Raw genomic sequence first — 13,862 nt, 5'->3', positions numbered from 1 at the left:
GCAGTAAAAGGAAGACCTTTTCATCTTCCATTATGGGAAGCGTCAGGAGTACAGGAGGAAAAAGGGGAACTTGACCCCATGACAGACTGGCTGCTTAGACTTTTCCAAAATGACAATGTGAAAAGAGCAAATGATCTGCCAGGTCCTTCTCTCCCTTCCACACAGGAATCGCTGACTCCAGGAGACCAGGTGCTGATAAAGGTCATCAAGAGGAAGTGCTGGTCCAGCCCGAGGTGGGAAGGCCCATTCACAGTGCTCCTGACCACACCCACAGCTGTCAAAATCGCGGAGAGAGAGACGTGGATTCACCAGTCCCACACCAAAAAGGTCCATCCTGTCACTTAAAGCAGCTACTATGGGTTCCAGTGTGAGAGTTACAGTTGCAGCTGTAGCAACCGTCCTCCTGATCAGTGTAGGGACACTGATCTGGTTTAGTGGGGAAGGCCCCGAAGCATCGCATGACGAGACTACCATGGCCCTGACGGCCCTGGAGAGGAGGGCTCTCCACGAACCTGACGACCCAACTCACATGTTCCAACAGAACTCATGGTGGAGGTACAGTAACTTCACAGCACATTAGAAGAACATGACTAACTGCTATGTGTGTGCGCATATGCCAGTGTCAACCACACACCATGGAGGCCGAGCCCACGCCCTCCACATCAATCTACCTCTGTGTTGCTCAAAGCTCTGCTCCCAATACTTGTCATACTGATCACGTTCTGCTGTTTCTGTATGTGCGTCGTACCACTGGCTCGTCGGTGTGTGGAACGAGCGGTGATAGGCGTGGTCCAGGTTCAGTATCATCAGCTGCAGTAGAAGGATGATGTGCACTTTCCTGATCTTTTCCTTGACCCGGACTATGGTGACGACCCGGTATAAATACTGACTGATTTCCTACTGTCTACGGGTGCGGTACTGAGAACCAAACCCCACCGGTGAGGACATGTGCTAGTAACCTCTGTCCTGCGCTTTCTTTCCCTCTTTATTTAGGTTTACTGTGTTCTCTGCCATATTTTATTTGATTCCCTTCTCAGCCAGGCCATGAGGCTGTCGCTCCAAGCGGAGGGCAGCGGAGGAATTTTTCCCTATTAAGAGGGTTTTCGCCTCCCCCTGACTGGGTACCTATGTTGTGCATTATTATGATGTTGTGCTCTAAAACCTGTTATAGGACTGAGCTCAATTGATGTTCCAAAAATCCACAACAGGGGGGAAATGTAAGGTAAGCTTACACATTTCACAGAGGCCTGTGAAATGTATCACCTCATGTGTCATAAATCTCTTTTAATAACTCTGTTACTGTGCAAAGATGTGTGTGTGTACGGTTTGTCTATGGGAAGTTTAAGAGCTCAAAGTGACTGCAAATTTATGATAGCTGCATTCTTGTGGGCTTAAGAGCTCAAGGTGACTGCAAATTTATGATAGCTGCATTCTTGTGGGTTTTTGTAACAGGAAGAACTGTGTCTAATCAGAGGACACCCTGCCTTGAGAAGATTAACTGTCTCTGTATAACAACTTTACTTGTCTTGTGAAACCTGCTCTCCCCCACCCTATGTGTGAAGCTCAATAAAATGTGTGGTTTTGGAGGGGCTCGGAGAGAGTCTTACGTGCGGGCTGAAGAATATGTTCTTCTTCCCCGAGTTCTCCCCAAACTGCAGTTTGGTAAAAAATAACTCTGCCTCTGTCTCAATCATTTTATCCTGGTGCCGGAGCCACTGGGTCCACATTGAGCGAGAAGTCCGTGCTTTGGACCTAACACATAATCAGGCTGCATGAGGCGCAGGTGTGCACCTCCCAATCAGAGCAACCGCGGACACCCGCACACCCCGGGCTGAAGCGGCAGGATCATGACAGTCCCAGCTCTTTTCAGGTCATCGACCAAGTCTTGTCGTGTAGTCCTGGACTGATTCCTCACCTTTCAAAGGATCATTGAGACCCCACGAGGTGATATCTTGCATGGGGCTCCACTCCGATTGAGATTGACCATCATGTTTAGCTTCTTCCATTTTCTAATGATTGCTCCAACAGTGGCCCTTTTTTCACCAAGCTGCTTGGCAATCTCTCGTAGCGCTTTCCAGCCATGTGGACAATTTTGTCTCTGGTGTCTTTGGACAGCTCTTTGGTCTTGGCCATGTTACAAGTTTGAGTCTTACTGATTGTATGGGGTGGACAGGTGTCTTTATGCAGCTAACAACCTCACACATGTGCATCTGATTCAGAATAATACATGGAGCGGAGGTGGACTTTTAAAGGCGGACTAACAGGTCTTTGAGGGTCAGAATTCTAGCTGATAGACAGGTGCTCAAATACTCATTTGCAGCTGTATCACACAAATAAAATGTTTTAAAAAATCGTACATTGTGATTTCTGGATTTTTCTTTTTAGATTATCTCTCTCACAGTTGACATACACCTCAGATGAAAATTTCAGACCCCTCCATGATTTCTAAGTGGGAGAACAATATAGCAGGTGTTCAAATGCGTATTTTCTTCACTGTAACTGCTTGGGACAAAAAATTCAATATTTGAGCTACATTGTTAAATATGCAGCAGGGTTCGCAGGACTGGTAAAAAGTAGTGGCTTATTGTTCGGAAAATACAGTTTAATCAGAATACCAGGCTCCATGTAAACCCAGGTCTTATCTAAGCTGAATTGTCATCATGAGTCAAAATAGCATCTACAGTCTCTTGAGATCCTCACCTCTCAAACCTTTGCATGGTTAGGGCGAGGGTTTTGTTGAGTTCCTCAATGATTCGGCTGGATGGGTGAAGAGGAACAGGAAGTGTTCCGTACTGCAGTGAGTGCCCACCCACAGCTGCATGGCTGGGAGGTGCAGAGCACTTCTGGAAGGTGAGCAAAGGTGCCAAGGGTTCCATGCTCCCTGCAGGTACGGAGATCATGAGCTTCTTTGGAGGTAGAGGAGGTGATAACTTCACCGACATGCACGGCAACTTTACCGAGGTGGCATCTGTAAATTGACAGATACGTAGCTTTTAAAGAACTAAACTTAATTGGGAATATTCTCACACACATGAATATACCTGTACTGTGATTTGGTATCCTGGTGAAGGGCTTGGGTGGTAGTGAAGGAGGTTGCTTGTGTAATGTAGGAGGTCTGTGCAGTGTAGATTCAGTATCATTCCCTGGATACACTGGAGGCTTTTTTGTTGGAGGAGTGTGGTTTAATTTTTGGGTGTTGTTCTGTTGACTTGTACTATCAGGAGGGTTCTCAAACTCAAGTGAACCTGAGGATAAAGCAAGGGAATTACAAGTTACGCTCTACAAGTTAGCACTGTGCTCAAGTAGTTTTATCTCTTCTTGAATATTTATTTTTCTGGCAAAGTTTTAATTGAAGTCGTAACTGTTTAAATATAAATTGATGTACTTCCTGCTCCTTACATTTGAAGAATAAGATGAGTTATTTTTATAACGACATACTGTCACATCAAAGACATGCAAGTGGGCCAGAACCAAAATGCTGAATAAAGCGTAAACTAGAGAGTAATGTAGTTAAGTACATAGTCTCTCCTCGGTGTTTGTCTGAGTCGATATGGAGGAAAGCGAGTAGGACAGTGAAAACAAAGATGTTGCAACAGATGCCGAACGCCAAAATATATGTCACCCATAGGTCTACCTCAAGAAACTCTTCAAAGTTATTGTCAGTGAGAATGATTCATAGCGATGTAATGCATTCTGTGCTTGCCGAGAAAACTGCCTTTTGGAATTCAAGAATTTGCTGTCCAATTGATTGGAGACTGAAATTGAAATTGCCCCTAGGTGTGATTGTGAGTGCGACTGTTGTCTGTCTCCATGTGCCCTGCAATTAGCTGGCAACCAGTTCAGGGTGTACCCTGTCTCCTGCCTGTTGACAACTGGGATCGGCTCCTGCACTCCCGTGACCTTTATGAGGATAAGCAGCTAAGAAAATGGATGGATAGATGAATTTATTGTTAAGCTTAATTACAGTAGTGTTCAAAATATATATTTTTTATTGTTACAGATCACACAAGGTACCAGTAGGTGCAGGAGATACTCAGAAAACTAATAAGACCCAGCATTCACGATATAGACACTCTTAAAGCTGTGGTTCTTCTTTTTCTTTCGGCTTGTCCCTTTAGGGGTCGCCACAACGTGTCATCTTTTTCCATCTAAGCCTATCTAATGCTTTTTCCTGTCTAACACTAACTGCCCTCATGTCTTCCCTCACAACATACATCAACCTTTTCTTTGGTCTTCCTCTCGCTCTTTTGCCTGGCAGCTCATCCTAACCCCCCTCTGCCAACATACACACTCTCTTGCCTCTGAACATGTTCAAACCATCAAAGTCTGCTCTCTCTCACCTTGTCTCCAAAACATCCAACTTTGGCTGTCTCTCCAATGAGCTAATTTCTACTCGTTTCTTCAGAGCCACCGTCTCTAATCTGTACACCATCACCACTGATTTATAAACTTTGCCTTCATCCTTTGGGATACTCTTCTGTCACATAGCATACCAAACACCTTCCGCCAACTGTTCCATCCCGCTTGGACCCGTTTCTTCACTTCCTTACCACACTCTCCATTGCTCTGTATTGTTGACCCTAAGTATTTGAAGTCATCCACCTTTGCTATCTCTTCTCTTCACTCGTCCTCCTCCGCCCCTCTCATTCATGTACATATATTCTGTTTTACTTTGGCTAATCTTCATTCCTCTCCTTTCCAGTGCGTATCTCCATCTTTCTAACTGTTCCTCCGCCTGTTCCCTGTTTTCACTGCAGATCACATTATCATCTGCTAACATCAGGGTCCAAGGGGAATCCAGTCTAACCTCGTCTGTCAGCCTATCCATTACAACCGCAAACAGGAAGGGGCTCATCGTGGAACCCTGATGCAGTCCCCCCTCCACCTTAAATTCTTCTGACATACCAACGGCACATCTCACCGCTGTTTTGCTGCCCTCATACAGGTCCTGTACTATTCTAACATATTTCTCCGCCACACCAGACATGTACATGCAGTACCACAGTTCCTCTCTTGGTACTCTGTCATAGCCTTTCTCTAGGTCTACAAAGGTACAATGTAGCTCCTTTTGACCTTATCTTTACTTTTCCACGAGCATCCTCAAGGCAAATAGTGCATCTGTGGTACTCTTTCTAGGCATGAAACCATACTGTTGCTCACAGATGCTTACTTCTGTCGTGAGCCAAACCTCCACTCCTCTTTCCCATAACGTCATTGTGTGGCTCATCATCTTTATTCCTCTGTAGTTTCCACAGTTCTGAACATAGCCTTTGTTCTTAAAAATGGGGACTAGCACACTTTTCCTCCATTCTTCTGGCATCTTCTCTCCCACTAGTATTCGATTGAATAAGTTGGTCATAACCTCCACAGCCACCTCACCAAATTGCTTCCACTGGTATGTCATCGGAACCAACTGTCTTTCCATTTTTCATTCTGTTCAGTGCCTAACTTCTCCCTTACTAACCAAAGCCACTTCCCGGTCATTCACGCTTGCCTCTTCTACTCTACCCTCTCTCCCATTTTCTTCATTCATTATCTTCTCAAAGTACTCTTTCCATCTACTTAGTATACTACTGGCACCAGTCAACATATACCTACCTCCAGTTGCAGCCGGTCCTTCCATTAGCTCAGTACCTTCAGTTTGCGACAAGCTGCACCTGTGCAATGGAGAGCAGCCATTTTCTAGCTTCTCCTCCTCCCCTATAGATGAAGATGAAAGGTCTACACAAGCACAGCACAAGAGCATGACATGATAATTAAGTGAGACAGAGATTCAGATAAACATTTTTCACAACCACTGTATCTGTTTGGGACACTAATTTTAGAATCTTTTCAATTTTACGAATTTGCCTGGAAATGAACTGCAACTCATTAAACCTTCTCATACTTAGTGTACGCGTCATGCACAAAAAGAACACTGAGACTTTTTCTTTTTGTGATAATGTACTTTAAAGTGCCACTGATACCTAAAACATGAAATTTAGTATGTTGTTAACCCCCAAAAAATCAGCTGGAATGGAATCATTTGTTTGTTCACAGCGCGTCAGAATATTGCCATATATTGATTTTTTTTCATCTCCCGCCATGAAAAATCTGTGGACGGTTTTGGGTTGAAGAAGAAGCAAGAAGGGACGTATTTTGCTCTGGAGCTGAGGTTATTTCGCTCTTGTACAGGCGAGGAATTGGCTGTATTTTCTGCATGTTAGCCAAAATCCCGACTTGTTGAGATGCTGGATTTTGCTCGAATACTCGGGAGGATGGATTCACTCTTCACACTGTTCCAAAAGACCCACTTCGTTGTGAAAAATGGATTGTATTGGTGCAAAGGACAAGAGCATTGTGGGTTCCAAATGACAGGAAGGTGTGTATAGAGCTTTTTAAAAAAAAATAGTTGGGGGAGAACTAAATTGTCTCACAGTTTATAGCATATGTTACGTATGAATTTAGAAGAAATCCCCTTGGTCAAACCAGCAAAATATAACAAAGCACTTGTATTGCATTTAAGACGATTTAATCACAATACAATACAAAACACAAAACAATAACAAAATAGAAGTACAAATACAGTTCAGTAGCCTGTAACATGAGCTAACTAGCCAAATGATGTATGGTCACCAGAGTTGAATAAATGTTCCAAATAGGTGAATGTTTTTGCCAGCAAATGTTCCGGACATGTCCAAAAAATTGAATAGTAGTGTAGTGTCCGTGTACTTGTGTACTTGTCCGAAAGCAGCAGTATTAATAAAAATGCTCAGTCGACAGTCATCCTCGTCCTTATAGAAACATTCTAGAAATCCGCATCTGACCACGTAATAGAGTCCTTCTCTCAGAACAAAACAAAAGATAATGACTTAATAAAGTACACAAGTCAGAAGTGCTCAATTTGTCGATGCGCGCGGGCCGCCATTTCCCCCGATAGGTCAGGCGGGGGCGTCTGGTCCCATCGAGGCAGGGGGAGAAAGGCATGTTTTTTGGATGTGGGAGGAAACCAGAGTGCCCGGAGAAAACTCACACAGGCAGCGCAAATATAAAGCGTTGGCCTCACAGTTCTGAAGTCCGAGGTTTAATCCCGGCCCCACCTATGTTTTCCCTGTGCCTGCGTGGGTTTTCTCCAGGCACTCCGGTTTCCTCCCACACCCAAAAACATGCATTAATTGGAGACTCTAAATTGCCCCTCGGTGTGATTGTGAGTGCGACCGTTGTCTGTCTTCATGTGCCTCAATCGGCTTGCGAGCTGTACAGGGTATACCTCGCCTCCTGCCCAATGACAGCTGTGAGAGGCTCCAGCATTCTTGCGACCCTTGTGAGGATAAGCGACAAAGAAAATGAATGTATATATATATATATATATATATATATATATATATATACACACATATATATATATATATATATATATATATATATAGTGCCTTGTGAAAGTATTTGGCCCCCTTAAACTTTTCAGCCTGTTGCCAGATAGAAATTAAATTTTTTTCTCAAGAACCAACAACAAGTGGGACACAGTTGTGAAGTGGAACGAAATTTATTGGATATTTTATACTTTTTTGACAAAAAAAACCCTGAAAAGTTTAGCATTAATACTTTGTAGCGCCACCATTTGCTCCAATGGACCTTTCCAACTGGCGATCTTCAGCTCCGCCCGCCCTTCGCTACAGTTGCGATGCCCCACAATCTTCCAAAATGGCGACTGAACATAACAGGTTTGAACTGGATCCTCTATCGCGTATTCCAGATAATATCGGGGTATGTTTTTTGCCAAATGCGTCAGACTTGTCCAAGAGAGTTCTACGGAGAGGTCTCAATTATAAAGGATATGTACACAGAATTAAGATTTTGGACGAAGCAGGACGCAATGTCAGAGTTACATCGAAACGTTGGCGATCGATGCAAAAATGTTTGACACCTCACAAACTTCATATTGAAATCCAACAGGATTAAATTGTGGAATCGTACTGCGCGTGCAAAGCAGGATGACATTTTACTTGGAAAGATCACGAGTAATATCATTGTAGTCTTTATAAGTGAGTGGGTGTATTCATTTGAATTGGATCGTAATGGAACCCAGTTATCTGTCTTAAAAGTCCGATGTGATACAAATAGGCAAATAGACATTTCTCTTGCATGACATTGTGCATTTACATATCACTAACCCGACTTGTTGGTATTAAACATTATACACTTCATTCAGCCGGTCAGTGATACACTAACAAAGTGAAAGTTGTTCTCCTGCAATGTATAACGCACTGATAATAATGAAATCAAACTCAGAGAAGATACTTCTCCCTCACTTACCTTTGAACATACAGCCGAGTGTTTGTTGATATTGTTCACATTTAGTTGTACGCTGCTCTTCCGCGAGCCTTAATCAATCGTAGACACTTCCTCAACTGTGTTTTAGGCTTGGGAAAATGAATCAACCGGGCCCCTTGTAACCTAGCCGGATATCTTTCATCAGAATTGCATGTTCCACAAGCGCATCTGAGGACAATTTTGTTTGTAATGTAACCCGGTTAAAAGTTGGTACAGGTAAAATTTCAGTATAATAGAATAGCAATTAGGTTATAGGTTTTCTTTATGGCATGTGGTGGAATATCTGTTAAACTGTGTGTGCTGACTGTATTTTCTTTTGGAGGGATTTGTATTTAAATGTGTTTTGTCATTTTATTGTTGTAACCATTGTTTAAGAAGGACAGGAAGTGACGTGTTGAGGGGACGCAGGAGAATGAGAGAAAAAAGGCTAGACGGAGTGCGTAGGAAGGAGGAAAATGAACGGACAAAGAAAGTGAAAGGTGGACATGTATCGTGTTCGACAAGGACTGATGAAAGTTCAACTGGGATAGTGTGTCGTTTGCGTGGATTACTCAAATCACGCCGTACCATGGTGGAGTTAGCCGCTACCACAGGGGCTAAGTGCATGCATGGGACTTGGTTTGGGCGCTAGCAACCAGCTAACGCTACCTAGCAAGGCCTGTGTGTTGGACCACGAAGGAGAGGACAAGGGCACTAGCATTGAGCTAACGTGGCTAGCGAGGTCTGTATTTGGACTTCAAGGAAGAAAAAATGACAGAGCTGGACAGAGGAAAAACCATCTTCACCTTTCTCACTCCTGCCTTGGGAAGCACTGCAGTGACATTGGGGTTTGAATTTCATTTGCGTGCCGGCTATATTCATATTTGTTTGGGCCCTTAGCTTAGCATGTGTGCATTGTGTACCTGTTATATTGACTTTGTTTATGTGACTGTTGTGTATCCATGTTTGATTTTCCATCCTTTATTTTGTTATTAAATGTTCACAGTTTTGTTACATAACCAGGTATATTATTTGACTATCTGCAATACAGTTAAAATAGTGGTGAGTTTATTTGGTAGCTTGATTATTTAAATTAGGATCATATTAACTCATAAGGGGATATATTATTTCAGAGACCTATGATAGAGAATTAAATGCACAAGTAAAGAGTAAAGTTGTAATAGACAGAGTAATTACTATTGAGTTCATTTATTAGTTTCGTACTTTGGAGTAAGAAAAGAACTCAGGTGCCTACCTCGTCGAAGTATTTTATACTAGAGAGGCACTACAGTAAGATTAACTTTTCCAACCGCACGCGACCGATAACCAGCATTGCTTATGGGACATAACGACAAGAGGGGCGTGTCAAGCCAGGCGTTGCAGCTATCTGATTGGCTATTACTGTACGAGTGATTGACAGGTCGGAAAGGTCCATTACAGTTGCTAATCGCTTGGGGTATGTCTCTATCAGTTTTGCACATCGAGTGACTGAAATTCTTGCCCATTGTTCCTTGCAAAACAGCTTGAGCTCAGTCAAGTTGGGTGGAGAGCGTTTGTGAACAGCAGTCTTCAGCTCTGCCCACAGATTCTCGATTGGATTCGGGCCTGGACTTTGACTGGGCCATTCTAATATCTGGATACGTTTATTTGTGAACCATTCGATTGTAGATTTATCGCAGCTGACCTCCACTCGGGGTGTTCTGAGTCTGTGGGGAGAATACTTCAAAGACCTCCTCAATTCCACCAACACGCCTTCCCACGAGGAAACTAAGTCTGGGTGGTCTGAGCCGGGCTCTTCTATCTCTGGGGTTGAGGTTACCGAGGTGGTTAAAAAGCTCCTTGGTTGCAGGGCCCCGGGAGTGGAGGAGATTCGCCCGGAGTTCCTAAAGGCTCTGGACGTTGTGGGGCTGTCCTGGTTGATACGCCTCTGCAACATCGTGTGGACATCGGGGACAGTGCCTCTGGATTGGCAGACTGGGGTGGTGGTCCCCCTTTTCAAGAAGGGTAACCGGAGGATGTGTTCCAACTATAGAGGGATCACACTCTTCAGCCTCCCTGGTAAGGTCTACTCAGGGGTACTGGAGAGGAGGGTCCATCGGGAAGTCGAGTCTCGGATTCAGGAGGAGTAATGTGGTTTTCGCCCTGGCCGTGGAAAAGTTGACCAGCTCTACACCCTCGGCAGGATCCTTGAGGGTGCATGGGAGTTCGCCCAACTGGTCTACATGTGTTTTGTGGACTTGGAGAAGACATAAGACACTGTCCCTCGGGGAGTCCTGTGGGGGGTCCTTCAGGAGTATGGGGTACCGAATCCCCATACTTTCAAATTTCTAGGTGCAGCCGAGGCGTAGAGGGTGTCCGGTTTGGTGGCCTCAGCATTACATCTCTCCTCTTTCCAGATGATGTGGTTCTGTTGGCTTCATCAAGCCGTGATCTCCAGCTCTCACTGGAGCGATTCGCAGCCGAGTGTGAAGCGGCTGGGATTAGAATCGGCACCTCCAAATCCAAGGCTATGGTCCTTAATTGAAAAGGGTGGCGTGCCCTCTCCAGGTCGGGGATGAGGTCCTTCCCCAAGTTGAGGAGTTCATGTATCTTGGGGTCTTATTCATGAGTGAGGGAATAATGGAGTGGGAGATCGACAGACGGATCCGTGCAGCGTCTGCACTGACGCGGACTTTGTATTGGTCAGTTGTGGTAAAGAAGGAGCTAAGTCAAAAGGCGAAGCTCTCAGTTTCACCAGTCGATCTACGTTCCTACCCTCACCTATGGTCATGAGCTGTTGGTCGTGACCGAATGAACAAGATCCCGGATACAAGCGGCTGAAACAAGTTTTCTCCGCAGGGTGTCCGGGCTCTCCCTTAGAGATAGGGTGAGAAGCTTGGTCATCCGGCAGGGGCTCAGTGTCGACCCGCTACTTCTCCGCATTGAGAGGAGTCAGATGAGGTGGCTGGGGCATCTGATTCAGATACCTCCTGAAAGGCTCCCTGGTGAGTTGTTCCGGGCAAATCGTTAAAAAAATCATACATTGTGATTTCTGGATTTTTCTTTTTAGATTATCTTTCTCAGAGTGGACATGCACCGAGCATGAAAATTTCAGATCCCTCTATATCTAAGTGGGAGAACTAGCAATATAGCAAGGTGTTCAAATACTTATTTTCTTCACTGTATTACCAGGGTGATGACAATAAAGTGCCACACCAATATGTTGGGGGAAGCAGGGGAACAAAACATACCAATTGAGGGAAAAGTTGCTGGTTGGTAGAGGACACTTCAGGTATGTTCATATATTTTAATACAATACAGCTCTCAAGCAGGCAACAAAAGTTAATGGATCCTAAAAAGCTGGTACTACCAGGAACTGTTCCTGAAGTTACGTCACCCCACGCTTGCTAACCTCAGACAAACAATTACCAAAAATGGCGGCGCAGGAAGAAAAGACGAGAGCGAAATTGTCCGATTTACCAGCTGATTTTTCACTCGCATTTTTACCAAATAGTGAAATATCATTGAAGAGCAGACAGCAGGGCTTCAAGTATTTCAGCGAGGGGTATTTCAATGGTATTTCCATGCATATCGACGGACAAACCATCGATATTAGCGCAAGATCTTTCCGGAGTCAGAGGAAGACCGAGAAGCCACATAATATAATATATTATAACCCAAAGACGAATTCGTCATTGACAGTTTCCTATTTTCATGTTACCTATCACACTTGTGTGCAGAATCTGTATGTGTATCTGTATAGCCGTTTGTGAACCGCCGTATGAAGGAAAAGAAGAAGGCGAGGCTTGATGTACGAGTTTATTCTCTCGTTTTCTTTGTGTAACGTCACGCGCTCCCCTCAATAATTATTCTTGAATTAGTGCCGAACCTACGTAAGTCCCGACCGAGTACGACAATCACTACTTTAGTGTCCTCAAACATCCTTCCTTCAGTCTTGGTGTCTCGGTGCACGTCGAAGGCTTTTAGGACTCGCTAGTCCGGTTTAGCTTAGCTCGCTAGCCGCCAACAAAGAGACAGGTTTGTGCAGTCAGGTACTCGCAAAGTATCGCTCAACACAGATCAAGTGTGTCAATCATTCACACGTAGCTATGTTATGCAAGCGAAGAACTACTAATTCATTTATATGAGACATGTATTGAAAATCAAATATAGGGCATACCTTCGTGCAAACATAGTCTGGTTTAGCTTAGCTCGCTAGCCGGCAACAAAGAGACACGTTTGTGCAGTCAGATCATCGCAAAATATCACTCAACACAGATCAAGTGTGTCAATCATTCACACGTAGCTATGTTATGCAAGCGAAGAACTGCTAATTCATTTATATGAGACATGAATTGAAAATCAAATATAGGGCTTACCTTCATGCAAACATCTGTTTTGGTTGATTTTAGATGGATTCAGTTGATCGTGCAATCTTCCACAAATTTTGATCCATCGAAGACATTTTTCGTACTCGGTCTTCTGTTCCAGTTGATTTCAGATGGATTCAGTTGATCATGCCGTCTTCCACAAAGTTTGATCCATCGAAGACATTTTTCGTACTCGGTCTTCGGTTTTGGAAAGGGTACGAATTGAACTCCACCAACTAGCCTTTCAGGATACCTGTCGTCACTATTACAAAGTCCGTGACTACACCTCTTAACCATATCTATTGTTAAGGAACCCAAATACGTGATAAAACGCTAACAAAAGCTATATTGGACCATGCGACTTTGTCAGAGGTAATGGCGGACGGCAACATTTATGCAGATCTCTGGCCTCTGGTCAGCGACGCGGATGATGCAATTTCTACGGAGGGGTCAATTGAGGCAGAAGAACTGCAGCCAAAAAATATAATGTGAGTGAAGTGCTATGGTGACCCCTGATGGGATGAGCCCAAAGTTTATTACAATAATAATATCGTCCAATTTAATGAGTTATGCAATGCCTTCACAGGAAAAAAAGAATAAGTAGATCAATCACGTACACACGTTTTGGTTTGAATTAATAGATGTCAACAGATAAAGTATCAGGCTATAACTTCCCCGCCAACAGAAAAGAATATAGTGTACAATGATGCTCAAGAATGTTATGGTTTGTTCAAGGATCATGATTAAAACTCACCTCTCTCATAAACTTCCTTCAGCACTCCTTTCTTGATAAGATCCTCTCTGCTCTGCCGTGTAGACATTTTTCTCTCCAGCACTGAGAGATAACGTTACAGAAACAACACTACTAACACATGTTGTGTGGTAGATGTGACTTAAATGCGTCATTTAATTGCTTAACAATAATATTTCGGGTTGAAAAGACAGGACATAAAATGTTCCAAACAGTGAACCCCTGTTCATCATGGTGAATTGATTCCAGACCCACCCGCAGTAGGTGAAGATCTGCGCTACAGATAAGAAAATTTTACCACTTTAACATGAGCAGCACTCTAAACAACTGGTTACAGTGCCGTGAAAAAAGTATTCATCCCCTTTGTGAGTTCTTTTTTTAATTTTTTTGCTCATCACACAAAAAGGTTTCAAATCATCAAACCAATTTTAATATAACTCAGAGACAACCCAAGGTAATACAAAATGCAG

At 43.7% G+C, this 13,862-nt stretch overlaps 1 protein-coding gene across 3 annotated transcripts in view; it reads right to left on the bottom strand.

Moving 5' to 3' along the window:
* The window catches only part of phactr1 (phosphatase and actin regulator 1), a 77,032-nt gene that overhangs the window by 38,405 nt on the left and 24,765 nt on the right, over positions 1-13,862 (bottom strand). For all 3 annotated transcript variants that reach the window (XR_009795627.1, XM_061824262.1, XM_061824263.1), the window contains exons 3-6: positions 13,396-13,476; positions 5,599-5,721; positions 3,042-3,245; positions 2,701-2,968 (exon numbers count right to left, since the gene is read on the bottom strand). Coding sequence is in view for 2 of the 3 variants with exons in the window: in XM_061824262.1 (XP_061680246.1) it covers positions 2,701-2,968; positions 3,042-3,245; positions 5,599-5,721; positions 13,396-13,476 (676 nt within the window). In the remaining variant the exon portion in view is untranslated. The remainder of the gene's footprint in view (positions 1-2,700; positions 2,969-3,041; positions 3,246-5,598; positions 5,722-13,395; positions 13,477-13,862) is intronic.

Source organism: Syngnathoides biaculeatus, chromosome 7 (genome assembly GCF_019802595.1).
Source record: "Syngnathoides biaculeatus isolate LvHL_M chromosome 7, ASM1980259v1, whole genome shotgun sequence".
NCBI lineage: Eukaryota > Metazoa > Chordata > Actinopteri > Syngnathiformes > Syngnathidae > Syngnathoides > Syngnathoides biaculeatus.
This window is presented reverse-complemented; position numbering and strand designations above follow the sequence as displayed.